This window comes from Spea bombifrons, chromosome 4 (genome assembly GCF_027358695.1).
Source record: "Spea bombifrons isolate aSpeBom1 chromosome 4, aSpeBom1.2.pri, whole genome shotgun sequence".
Taxonomy (NCBI): Eukaryota; Metazoa; Chordata; class Amphibia; order Anura; family Pelobatidae; genus Spea; species Spea bombifrons.
In genome coordinates, this window is record NC_071090.1 from 50,490,018 (window position 1) to 50,504,762 (window position 14,745).

A 14,745-nucleotide genomic window follows, 5' to 3' on the forward strand; every position below is an offset into this window, starting at 1 on the left:
AAAGGGCATATGATGGCTGAAGAGTGCAAGTTACACATCTGATACATAACTTGTACACAAATGACACATGGACCTTAACTTTATATCTTATCAATCAATCAATCCGCCACATACTTACTAATGGAATATGCAGTCACCATGGAATGTAGACGATTTACATAAAGTACACACTGATGCTTAATTATACAATGAATTTGTTTTCTTCGAACTTTAAAATGTCAGATTTTGCATAATTATGTTTGTCAATGTAGCGCAGCACCTGTGGCTTATTACACATATTGTGTTCTTAAAATAGGTCAAGAAAAAGTATGAAAGATTTTTTTCCCCTCTGAAAGTAGAGTTTTTATATAAGCATGCGTATGTTTCTAGAATAGATTGTGTTTAGCTTCTCATAGGAGACAAAGGTTAAATTATTTTATAGAAGAGACACAGTATTTTCAAAAGTTTATTATTTCATGGGGGGAGGGGGGAATCAGTGTTAACATTTCAGCCCAGGTTTCGAACATTACCTACTTATCCTGGCTTGGTATAGAAGTAATCACAATACAGTATAGACAGTTTATTTACTAAACTGCAAGTGAGCTGCAGTAATTTGAAACATTGTGCAAGCCATAAGATGCTCATTCCATGGAGTTTCTCCTGCATATAGAGCTGTGCTTGTCCTACTTAGATCATCTATACTATAACTATATGCTCTACCCACAGCAACCCTTGCATAATGCAAATCTTTTGAGATGACTTCTCACGTTAGCCATGTATTATGCAGGGAGCCGTTCTTGTAGGGAAAACTCATTGGTGTTGGCTCTTCAACAGAGAGGTTTGTGCCTCGTATAGCTTAGTATTCACTAAACTTGGTGTTTAACAGACAGTTTCAACTTTCTATTATTAGTACACATTATGAAAGGTTAACACCATAGAACTCCTCCTGCAGGAAGGCCTGAGCCGACACTGCATAATGCAAATGGTTTATACGAGGAGGGTTCTTTAAAGACCATTTTTTCCCCAGGGCCAACTGGAGAAGGTTACAGGGTTGGCCCTTCATAATAAATAATATAATAAGGAAGATATCTGGTAAACTCCAAGAGTAATGAATACACCCCATAGACAATAGATTAAAGAGACTAATGTTTGCCCTAACATTTCACTCTTGAATAAATAATGAAACACTTGGGATCTCCAAGTATACAGTCTAAGCTTCTCCTTTATGGTACCTGCTAATAACAGACTTCTAGGATATACTGATGAAAACAATATTAACACTCACTTGCAATAGGGTTCCTAAGGATCTTCTAATTCAAACATAATATGTTTATTACGGCACTTTTTGTTTCAATTACCACCGGAGGGTAAGGCATTTAGACCTACTTAACTGTAATATTTACGTGATACAACACATATTGGAAATATGTTTTATTTTTTAAATACCATGTTTTTAGAACAGAAAACTATTTTTTCAGTGAGGCACACTTAGTGTTTATCTAGCTATAGTTTAAAAAAAACAATGCATTTTCCCAATATACACAGACTTTCCACAATGCTCTGCACATCTATGATACATATCAACAATAACCACTAACCTCAGTGTCAGTTCTTGCACAACCATAAAACAAACAATACACACTTCAAAATGATGCACAAAGCTTTACTAGCGAATGTAGTTTAAAGCTTTCACGCTAAAAACAAGCATGGACTTAACAGAACATCATAACCTTTGCACCAGACTACAATGTCAGACATCGTGACTACAGTTGTATTATCACACTGCATGTAAAGAAAAATGCTAACAAACAAAATCACTGGATATTGCAAAGAAAAAATTTGAATATTTCCTATAAAATATTTTACAATAAAGGCACAAATCTAGTAAAAGATATGAGCAGATTATATTTATGTGTCAAAGGTGAGGCAATGAAAGAGAAGCGGGTGCAATATTCACTCAAGTACCTACTTTCCATGGAATGCTCACCGTTTGAGGTCAAGTCAAAGGTTTAACGAGAGGCACATATAGTACAGTATAAGAAAATGTGCGGGTTGTGCATTTATATAACTGAGCACCGTTAAAGTTGTGTTTGATTGATTACCTCTGTAAATATTATAGACACTTCAAACGACAATACTAAAAAAAATCTACATTATTGCTATTTTAGGTTTGTGGTTAGCTAGTAGCATCCTCAGTATGTACAATACACTCAGGTGGCTCCAATTCTGAGAGTGAGTTGAGTTTTTCAGGAGACGGATATGAAGACATTTCATTAGTCTGTGTCCTCACTGATACCAGAGTTGGATCATGCAGACATAAAGGTTCTTCTACAACTGCCTGTAGGTTTTCTATAGTCATTCCCATTTCTTTGCTGTGTTCCGAGGGGGATTTCCTGTTGATACGTTTATATGATTTGTCCTTATTTTCCATTCTCTGTTCACATTTTTGAAACCGACCAAAGAATGAGATAAAGAACCCAAATAATACGAAGGCCATAAGACTTGGAATAAATGCCAAGCATTTCACATCTAGACTTGCTCCGATATATCTGCTGTGTAAAAACATATCTCCATCTACATAGCTTCTATTGGTGTGCGGGTCTGTGTTATTTGATCTCCATTCCCATGATAATGTTGTCTGATTAAGGTTTTGTAAGCTTTCAGCATCTTCAACAGTATATATTTTCTTGCCAGGGCCTAGATACTGGCCATATGCTGATGGCTTGTAAAATATCTGATTCTTCCACATGTTTAGATCGAGTATTAGCACCAGAAAGATGATTCCATAGTTAAACCATTTACCTGAATACAAAGAGAATACAACAAGATGAGCCATCAAGAAATATGCATCAAGGCGGGGCCGGCCTTAGGGGTGTGCGACCTGTGCGGCCGCACAGGGAGCCATGGCAACAGGGGCGCCTGCCCAGGACTTAAATTAAAACATCGTTATTTGTTTTTTTAACTTTATTTAACATCCTCCATGTTAAATAAAGTTTTTTTTTAACTTTATTTAACATGGAGGGAACATTAACTTTATTTAACATGGGGGAAGACGGACGCCTCCCGCTCCCACCGCAGGACTCAACAAGGTAAGTGAGGATATTGAGAAGTAGGGAGAGGGGGAGGGGAAGGCAGTGATAAGGGGCAGAGGGGGGGAAGGCAGTGAGAAGGGGCAGAGGGGGGGAAGGCAGTGAGAAGGGCAGAGATGGTAGATAGTGAGAAGGGGCAGAGGTGGGAAAGGCAGTGAGAAAGGGCAGAGGTGGTAGATAGTGATAAAGGGGGATAGATAGTGAGAGTTTTGTTACAAGATTTTTTTCCTTTTTTTTGGGGATGGGGGGCGCCAGAGGAGTAGTCCGCACAGGGCGCCAGAACACCTAAGGCCGGCTCTGCATCAAGGCCTAATAATAGCAAAATAAACATTATCCATGTGGTGACATAAGTATTGTGGTCAATGTTTTAGCCAGTTGAACTCTTCCTGTATTACATGTCTTTTGATATGTTAACGAGGGCACACCTACAGTGATTCAATATGCCTGTTGAATGCAAAATCTTAGTTCAGTTTCTCTCTGCCCACCATCCTGCATGGATGGGGTAATCGGTGGTGTGCTGGGTTATGTTGGACCTTTAGGTTGCAGGTTAGTCTTGGAAAGTGTTGCATTGTATGTTGGGCTGTCACTCATTTATTGTATGTTACTGTGTTTTTGTCTCTTATTAAATATCTGATAAAGTAGACGAACCTTTGTGAGATATATTTTTTATATTTGGTTTAAACACCACAATCCAGTCATAACCTACTACATGGGTTAGTATAGGATAATTGCTGTCTCATAACTTTTAACTATGTTGAACCAGTTTTAGATAGACCTTTGGTCATACCAGGAGCTTTGTCAAGAGAAAGGTTATGAAGCAGACTATTGAAGGGCTGCTGACCATGTTGGTGTCACTGAGCTCTATCTTAGGTTTTAACAGCACCTGTTTTGTTTATATATGGTTCACTAAAGGCATGCCAATACTTTTTTTATTCTATGCAGTGCCATACAGGGCAGTAGATTACCATTGTAATGTAATACAATGGCTTGGGTTATGGACAAAGGCTGTTTTCTAGCACAGAATGTAGATGTGAGGTATGTGAAGGTATACTCAATAACAAGAAAGAGAATCATAACGTCCTTGTATGAAATAATATAAAAGATGTAATTTTTAGAAAGCTTTAAAAGAGACTCAGCGAGGGTGAAGGTCATTGAAGTCCATCCCCAAGGGAGGTAGAAGAAGCTTTTGCAATTCAACAGAAATAAGGTCATATTGTTTCAATGTCATAGATAAAGAAACTACACACTTGATTGAATAGACTATAGTCATATTCCAATAGTGATTTAGCAGGCATTTTCATTATTTTCAACATAGCTGTCTTAGAAAAGGACATGGAAAAGTGCTACTGAACAGTTATATGAAAATAAATATTTTGTGTATAAATACAAAACACTCACACATTCTTATCATGATCAATGGCTCCCATTTAGATTTAGGTGATTAAAGAAAGCTTTCAGAATGCTTTGTAATGCAGTTATCTGAGCAGTGGCAATTTCTCCTTCTCCAGGGGCATTTTCTCAAATAGAGAAGGGCTAAACCGCCATGTCATCATTCCAGTGCAGGCAGCCATAAGTCAAGTCCTATTTTGGAAGTGTATTCTGCATGAATTTTACTGAATTTACCTGCTAGCTCCAGCTTTAGTGAATAAACCGCTCTTACTTGTTGGTTAGTCCACTATTCAGGAATAGCCACTGCATGGCTAATACATTTTAACTATTCTGTTACTTGTTTCAGACATTGCATAAATGAACACATCAAACAATGCATGTACACGTTATAATGGACTCGCTGATTACATATAGTACATTTTAGAGTTTTCGAAAGTCTCAATGTAACATTCCAACCAATTGCTTTCTCATGGCATTTTTCCATATGTCCCTGTATGTTTGCTTAGGTTAATGCTATACCTGATTTTTACAACTACCTCATTATCAGGGTCACCATTATGCAGTTTCTACTATTACTGCCTTGAAGTAGCTTCTCTTTTCAAAAGTATAACTGAAAGAATGGCCTGGTATCTTTAGGACTGTATACCTACGCTATATACCCTCCCTGGCCCTAAGCACTTAACTAATGGGAGGAAACAGTCCTTGAGCCTAAACTGAACATCATGTGAGCTGTGGTTTGCCACCACCTAGAGACCTATTACACTCTAGTGTTTCCATAGATACTTAGAATATTATTGCAAAGGTCTGTTTTAAACATGGTACAAGACATGGCTCACAGTGGAAAAAATATATAAATAAAATAGCAATAGGAAAAGATTCTACAACTGTAAATAAAACAAATGTAGCATATTTTATTTGTAAAACAAAATGATGTAGGCTTAAGCACATTCAGGATGTCATAAAAAATGTAAAAACCATGAATGGCAGATGCATACCATGTATGCAGGAATGAAACAAACTGTATTAAATGAAAAAACGTAGCATATAAATTGGCCCAAAAGGCAATGAGCGCATATAACTTTTGGAAGATATTAGAGTTAATGGTACAAGGTCACAGCTTGTAACATCCTTTGCTTACAGCTACCATGCTATCTGCATACCTTCCATGCACACACACACGTTCATCTTTACACACCAGATGTAAACATACCTGTTATATGTATGTGATATTCTTCTTTAAATATCCTCTGGCAGTGTGGTAATCTGAACTGCATATGAGCACTGGGCAAACCAGGAAGATTCATGTCAACATCACCCATGAAGTGTGGAAACTCCCAGTCCTGCAGAAAATAAAGCCTTTACTGTAATAAATCTAACTGTGAATGGTTGTTTTGAATAAAGAGTCAATGGATAACCATGCACAGATACCAGGTAAATCAACGCACGATAAAAGTCAGTGCTCTTCGCTTGTGCTTTCCTTTAAGTTTCTCAGCAACTCCATTAAGCATGTTCCAAATGAAGTTTGAGAAAAATGTTGTCTTGTGATGAAATTGTTATAGCCAGAACTATAAGTTTTTAAACAGGTAAACTAGGGAAGTGATATTTCTGCTTTTAATATTGTAGAAATAAACACAGTATTCGGCACAGTCCAGGAGTTTCATCTTAAAAGCCTTTCCGTGTTTGTAATTCTCCAGGGATGGTGCTACATAAACACAGTGAACCAAAGTCTAATTACAGTGACTCATCTCGCTTCTGCCAAGCCACGGATGGATTTTCTTTTTTTATTATGGATGCAGTTCTAGAATGAAAATAAGTAAATCTTGCACTTAACTAATAATTCACCATATTAATCACGTCTACTTACCCAGTATATGCTTTAGAAGATTTATATTAACACTTTTCTTTTTAAAGATCATGGTTTCTATTTATTTTATAACGTCTTACATTTTTAGAATATAACTCTTTAGAAGGAAGCTGCTAAAAATGGTTACAAAGATCATTTTATACGCTACAATGCCTTCCGTGACATAACATCAAAATAAATTACTTTTTTTTATTATTATATTTCCCATCACCCGTCTGCATAAAAGTTTTGCAACAGAAACCAGACATGCTTAGAATAACAGAAATATTCCAAAACATAAATAAATTGAAAATATGGAGCTTAAACTTTTCTATAACTAGAACAGATGCTGGAAGGGAAAATACAGATTACTGAAGGTATTAACCAGTAAAAAGGCATCCAAAATTACAATGCAGTGTTTAGTAATACAATTAGGGCTGCAACTAACGATTATTTTAATAATCGATTAGTTGGCCGATTATTTTGTCGATTAATCGATTAATCGGATAAAAAAATACATTTTTTTAAATTGAAGAAAAATTGCAATAAAAAACGTACAATTTACACTTTCATCTCTTTATTGCAATGGCCTCTCTCTATTCACCTTCTTATCATCACTTTGGCTCCTCCCCTCCCATACATCACTTTGCCTCCTCCCCCTCCCATATGCCACTCTGCCTCCTCCCCTCCCATACATCACTTTGGCTCCTCCCCCCCATACACCACTCTAGCTCCTCCCCCTCCCATACACCACTCTGGCTCCTCCCCCTCCCATACATCACGTTGGCTCCTCCCCCTCCCATACATCACTTTGCCTCCTCCCCCTCCCATACTCCACTCTGCCTCCTGTGAACCTCCGTTTCTGACAAGACACCAGGGAGCCGGGTAAGGAAGCAGAGTGGTGCATGAGAGGGGAGGAGCCAGAGTGGTGTATTGGAGGGTGGCTCTTCCCCCCTCCCTTCCAGTAACGGAGTCTGTCTGCGCGATGCAGACCCTCACCGGCTATCAGAGAGGATGATTCTCTGTCAGCCGGTGGGGGTCTGCATCGCACAGACAGACTCCGTTACTGCCCTTCACTTACACTGAGGCTTCTATGAAGCTGCAGGGAAAGTGCCTGTCAGTAACGGTGCCGGGTAGAGAGGCAGAGTGATGTATGGGAGGGGGGAGGAGGCAGATGGGAGGGGGAGAGAGACGGAAGTGAGAGACCGGCTGACAGTGAGGGGAATCCAGGTCCCCTGCAGTGTAGCGGGGGATCTGGATTCCGGTGTTATAATCCGATCTCTGTTTGAGGTCGGATTATATAAGGAGAGGAGTTTTTCAGAGCATTTGCTCTGAAAAAAACCTCTTTTTATAATCGATAAAAATCGATCCGATTAATCGATAATGAAAATCGTTGACAACGATTTTCATTATCGATTATTATCGATTTTATCGATTAGTTGTTTCAGCCCTAAATACAATCACCTGCTTATTTCCAGAAAAACTACAAATTTTAAAAAACCCTGTTGCCTTTCAGATTCCCAGAACAAGATGCAGCCACAATCCCCGAATAAGAAAATATCTGGCGTACTACAACGCCTTTGGCAGGTCTTAAATTCACTACAAAACACTGCTCTTTGGGGTCTGGAGTTTATGGAACAAACATAAAAAAATAAAACAAAGTTTCAATTTCTTTAATGGAAAAACACAGTCTGGTTCTGCTGGATGAGTCATTTTGAAGTGTTAATTCTTTTTCAAAATACCGGTAATAATTGTTCACTAACAAATCTTCCCAAAGCAAAATAGGGGAGATGGAGCAGAGCTTATAAAATACTTGAGAAAGTCAAATGCATACCGCAATTGGGAAAAACAGCCTAGATTATTAGAGGTAAGTAGCTGGCAGATAACAGATCAAAGATAATGGTTTGCATACAAACATGTTGCATAAAGACAAAAAGATTTTAACTTCTACCAGAAAAGATGTACAACCAATTATATAAACCTAGGATGTAAAAATTTATACGAGTGTGGCTCAGTACTAATATGATGTGACCCCCATTCGTATCATAATTAAACATGTATCCCTGTAGCCTCACTGTGCTTTACAAAGTGTTTCTATATACAACACTCTGCAGAGCCACCTGATCCCATCTTTTATGAACTGTAAAATAAGGGGTCACAACAGGTTCCAACATGGGTGACTGCAAAGAGGAGGGGTGATGCCCCTGCATGACCGGTAGACGTAGAAGTGCTGCCCGCCAGAGGCAGCGCTGGGAAATTATACTGTACGTTTGCTGTACATATCCCTGAAGAGTGAAAATGACCTAACTGCTCCTTTAACCCTTTAGGCAGCAGTCGGTCAATGGAGCCAAGAGGCTAATATGACTGCTCTGCTACTAAGGAATACCATGGTGGAATGAAAGTGTCAGCATGCTGCCAGTTGATTTATTGTCAGATCAGCTGGTAAAAAACCTGATCGTGCTAACATGTGGGAATGAGGTACTGTGACATCACCGATATAAAAATAATTTCAAAAAAATCAAATCAAATACACTTACATATACTAATTTAGGAAAATTGTTTTTGTTGAATATCTGGGGTCCACACAGTATCTGTCATATTTATGTTGAGATGCTATAATTTTACCGAGTGATTCATTCTCTTTTAATTGCATCTTAGTGAGTTTGTAATAAATCTGCTAACAAAATGTGGTTAAATAATAGGGGAACAATTATGCTTTTCTTTGGAGACAGGGGTTCACCGGTATTTCATGTGATCAGATGCATGGATTGGCTTAACCTGGGTTTTTGTGAACAGAAATATATATATATATATATATATATATATATATATATATATATATATATATATATATATATAAACTAAAATCGAGCTATAGTAAAACTACAAAAAATGGCCTGGTCTCACAAGAAGAGTAATGTGCCTTGACCCCCAACACTCAAAGGGTTAAATAAAAGTATCACTGATTTTTAATTTAGAGGCTTCTATACTAAGAACATTTTAAAATAATTATTCATACAAAAAAGTTTAAGCAACTGTTACAAAGTACACCATTAGTAACATAATTGAACTATGGCCTTAGCAATCATGCATTATTGATGATACCCTGATATAGTAACAGTACTCTCATCACCCAGAAGGTCAAAGCAGGACTTTTTTTTACCACTAGATATTTTTAATTATCTGAGTGTCTGTTTAACTGCTCATTAGAGCAAATGGATTCCCCAAAATAGCACTTAAGAAATCCGACAGCACAAATGAAGGAACAGCACTGCATGACAGTGTAAATCAGTTTCCCCCTCTGGAGCTATGAGGCAGCTGAGAAGACATGCAAATGCACGCACTCAGTCTTCCACATCTTCCCTGTTGTTCACTATGGAATATTCCTGAGTGATAATGCTTTCAGAATGTTTAACCCAATGTGCACTTCATGACTGGTAACATGGAAGGTCAAGTGAAACAAAATATAATCACAGCTTTGCTTACCAAAAATCACAGCTTTTATATTTTAATTTAGGCCTGAATAATTTAGGAAAATAGAAAAAGGCTCCAGGCACTCAAGGGTTCCATCAGGCAGATTTATTGAAGGAGAAGGACAACAACGTTTCGACCTCACGATGAGGTACTAACTTGATAAAGACCTCATCGTGAGGTCGAAACGTTGTTGTCCTTCTCCTTCAATAAATCTGCCTGATGGAACCCTTGAGTGCCTGGAGCCTTTTTCTATTTTGATTTACTGGGGAGCTGGCCCTTCCTGGCACAGCTAAGCACCTGAGTTCCTGTGGGGAGTGTGTGCAGATTCCTGATTCTGGTGACTTGAATAATTTAGCAAGACATGTACGATGTGGTTTTCTACAAATAAGCCACTCCGAAACAACTCCCAAAAGCTAATGGGTGCCCTAACAGTCCTAAGCATTAAATAAAGCCAGAAATATGAGGACTACTGTTTGGCCAGTTTAGAGAGAGACAGTGTAATACCCAACTAAAGATTGTATATATTCTACTAGTGAAGCTTGTCTGTATTGTGTTGGGTAAAAGGGATAGTTAACTGTCCCTGACAGTCTTTCTAAAGGAGAATGCACATTAAAGTACTATGTGAGTACCGTATGTTAATATACAATCTTAGGAAAGGAAAACAATTTGAAAAATGTCCTTACTTGACACAGAAGTAGCAACTGCCCTCCTCCTCCTACATGACCCAACATTTCTGATGGTCACTGATTAGCTGCATGACATGCATACGTATGTGTTCTCCCTAACCAGCACTGAAGCTCACAGGTGGTAAATATAACGCACGTAATCAAGGCAAGCAAAGAAAAGGTGATCTGCCTGGTCTGCTGTAAGTGCTATTATTATGAAGTGGAGGCATCTAAAAGTAACAATAGTTCAGCCATAAAATATTAGACCACGTACACGCACAAAGCCAGACTGCTTAGTACTGAAGCACGTAGAAATCGTCTCTCCTATGTAGCATCATTTAAAATGCCGCCCCCCCCCATTATCTACCCTTCCTCTCCCTGCCGCCCCCCCATTATCTACCCTTCCTCTCCCTTCCACTTCCCCATTATCTACCCTCCCCCCCGCCGTACTTACCTTTCAGCATTCCGGCGGTGAGTCTCCCTGCTCGGTCTCGGTGCCGGCTTGTAATGCTGAGCGCCGGAAATGACGTCATCTTCCGGCGCTCAACATTACAAGCCGGCACTGAGACCGAGCTAGAGGGCTCGCAGAGGAGAGAGAGGGGGGCGCCGAGCGGGTACTGACAACTTGGTAAGATAAAACCACTCGGCGCCCCTCTCTCTCTGCTCAGCTTTCAAAAAAAAAAAAGGGCTTGGGGCAGCAAAGTGCCGCCCCTTCAAAAGTGCCGCCTGGAGCGGTTGCCCCACTCAGCTCCATTGTCGGGCCGGCCCTGGTCTTGAAATGCATTTCCATTACCGAGAAGCTGCATACAAGTCGAAAATCACCATGCGCAATGCCATCCGTAGGCTGTATTGGTATAAAGCACACTGCCACTGGAAACTTGTCCTCTGTAGTGATGAATCACGTTTCGCTATCTGGTAATGCCAGTAGAATGATACCTACTGGAATACATAATATATACTATAAAGTTTAGTGGATGAGAGATCATGGCCTGGGGCTGTTTTTCAGGATTTGGGCTAAGTCCCTTAGTTTCAGAAAAGATTAATGCTACAGCACACACAGACATTTTAGACAATTGTATGCTTCCTTCTTTGTGGCACCAGTTTGCACAAAGCAAGGTCCATAAAGACATAAAATCAGACGTGGAGGAACTCCAGTGGCCTTCAAAGAGCACTGATCTTATAATATAGATATATACACATATACGCTACAGAATGGTTGATCTGTTCCTTTTGTTTAATAGCTTGATAGCTCGAGCTTCGGTACGCAGTGACCACTGCTTAAATCTTGATTGTACCCTAGTTTTATATGATCTGCTCTTCGTGGATACTCAGAGCTCAGATCCTTTTAAAGAAAGTAGAATCCTTAAAAGTAGTTAAAAGCATTTGAATTTGCAAAACTTCTCTACATATAATATTCTATGCTGAACCCAAGTTTAGGACCTCTAAAGGTTTTTTCCAGTACAACATGCATTAATGATGGCCAGATTCCTCATATGTCATTGTCAAGTTATTGAAGAAGTTATAATCTTGGTTTGTGTTGGTACAGATTTATAATAAACTCAAAGCCTTTTCAGCTAAACTACGGGGGATAAAAACAAAACAGGACCAGAGTGTGAACTAAGTAAGATGAGACAAGTTCTACGTTTTAGTCATAAAAACACCTAAATGAAGAACGCCAGGTATGATCCATTACCTTTCCCTCAGCTGTAATTTAAAATGCACATTAAAAAGAAAGACTTAGACAGTTTAGGGGATAGTTACAAAGAAAATTGTAGGATTAAGTCTTAAAACCATGCTGGAAGTCTTACCATATGCTTTTAAACAATTACTGTGAATAACTATGTAAATTAACCTACATTATAAATCATAAAGAATAAATTAAAGCTGGTCCTGGGCCAAACAATTATGCTTTTACCTTTTTTATGTCACATAGTTTTAGTTAATAGTATAGTCATTATGCAGATTCGATTACTGGAATTCTGATAAATTCTGTGTGACTTTAATCTGAGAACATGAAGTTTGAGGTTGTGAGGCCAAGTAAAAATAAAGCTATCTCCTAGATTAATATTTCATACTCTTGTGCGACTTGGCAGCACTTCAAATGTGTTTTAGGACAATGAAGACATACTTCATCATTAAAAATGTAAGCACTAAGCAAAATGCTATATCAGGTCATTTAAACTTCAGATGTTACTTTAATTCAAAAAAGCAAGTGCTCCAAGGAGAAAGGATAGCAAACTCTGTATTGCAGATTTCTGTATAAAAATGTGCAATTTTTTTTGACAAAGCGCTTCTTCAAATTAGCAATTTTATTATATATATAATTACCATTTTACTTAGCAGCAAGGACATTTGAGGCAGTTCGAGGACTATAAAAAAGGAAAAAGAAAATAGCCCAAAACATGTTTGTTTCATCAATAGTTAAAATAACAAATTAAAGTCCAATATTTATAAAGCGGTAAGTTATAGAAACATAGATTTGTCAGTAGATAAGAACCATTGAGTCCATCTAGTCTGCCCATTTTTCCTGATGTAAGGATGCAAACCCCAATCAATCAGTCTTCCTTCCGATCCCATAGTCAAGATAGTTTCATGCCTATCCCATACACATTTAACCCCTTAATGACAAAGCCCGTACATGTACGGGCTCAAAATGCATTGTCTTCAATGGGACCGCCCATTGTCCTTAAGGGGTTAAAATTCCTCAATGTATTACTCTTCATTACTTCTGATGAAAAGCTGTAAAGTAGAACTTCCTTACATTACATCTAAGCCTCTGACCCTCTAGTTTTAGATTATGACCAGTTCTTCAAACATTTTCCCTCCTTTCAAATAAACTCCAATCCTGTACTTTATTACATTTACTTAGGTATTTAAATGTTTCTATTACATCTCCCCTCTCTCTTCTTTCCTCAAAGTTATACATATTAAGATTCTTTAGCCATTAGTGATAATTTATCCTGCAAACCACTTACAATTTGCACCCCTCCTCTGAACACTCTCCAATGTGTCAATATCATTCTGGAGATGGGGTCTCCAGAACTTTACGCAATACATTAGGTGAGGTCTGTAAAGTGTCGGAACCACCTCCTTCTTCCTACAGCTGTCTCTTGCTATGCAACCCACCACCCTGCTTGCTTTTCCTGACGTTTTACTGCATTTTCTACTTACCTTTAAGTCAGAAATAATTACTCCTATGTCCCTCTTTTCGATGGAACAAATTTACCAACATTAAACAGCAGCTATCACACTCTTGACCAGTCTCCTAGCTCACTAAAATCGTTTGCCATGTGAGTTGTCCCACCCAGAAAGTCTACCCTGTTGCAGACCCTTGTATTATCTGCAAAACTACCTACCATTAAGACCTTCTGTAATATCACTAATATTAAAAAGCATGTGTCCAATAGTGATCCCTATGGTACCCCACTAGTAACAAGTTCTTCCTCCGAATATATGCCATTAACTATACCCTTCTGTCTTCTGTCACTTAACCATTGTTTTATCCATTTAACTATTTTGACATCTAAACCCTATCTAAATCTATCTAAATATAAAGTTGGCTTCCATTTGGTTCTTAAACTCAAGGAGCTCACAACTTTAAGCATTTTGCTTTATGTGCTCTAATAAAAAAGAAATTAACCCATAATGACCTCATAATTTTCATGATTTAAATAACCCTAAATTGTTACATTTTGATCACGGAACATGAAAATAAAACACGTCTTTTAACGTATAGAGAATTCCATTACTACTTTGGACACATCAGGCAGTTCATCAGATCCATAAGTAAGCAGATTTCATTAAATCAAGGTTAATTTACACTATTAATTGCCCTTTTATGCAGACATTTATAAATAGCAATCTTGCTATCAAAATAAATGCCTGATATAGTTGAATGGATTGCTGCTCTCTGAGCAGTCCAATGTCAGACTTTGACATCAGAAGACAGACATCTTGCCTTCTACATTTTCTCTACCTGTATTTTTCTGATGAATCATCAATAATGGGTTTATTAAAAGAAAAAAAACATTTTTAAAAGTATATTATATATAGTCCATGATTTAGAACAAATACAACCAGACTAAGTATTGTATACATTGATATATAGATTCATTTGCTTCATTGCCTAGACACACACAGACCTTCAAGCCCCAGGATATAGCAAAATCCATTTCATGCGCAAACTTTTTATGGATGGCCATGTACAAGTATGCCGTTATGCATACTTTTCACCTCTCCAACAACCATTCTGTTATTTCAAACTAAACTCTATTTTGTTTTCTGAATGGATGGTTGGTTGCCACTA

The 14,745-nt window shown here is 38.1% G+C and overlaps 1 protein-coding gene across 1 annotated transcript in view; it reads right to left on the reverse strand.

Annotated features, from left to right (window-relative positions):
• Positions 1-1,855: 1,855 nt before the first annotated feature.
• Positions 1,856-14,745, reverse strand: part of TMEM117 (transmembrane protein 117) — a 106,720-nt gene continuing 93,830 nt past the window's right edge. The window contains exons 7-8 of the mRNA XM_053465356.1: positions 5,668-5,797; positions 1,856-2,781 (exon numbers count right to left, since the gene is read on the reverse strand). Coding sequence (XP_053321331.1) covers positions 2,156-2,781; positions 5,668-5,797 — 756 coding nt within the window. The 3' untranslated portion in view covers positions 1,856-2,155. The remainder of the gene's footprint in view (positions 2,782-5,667; positions 5,798-14,745) is intronic.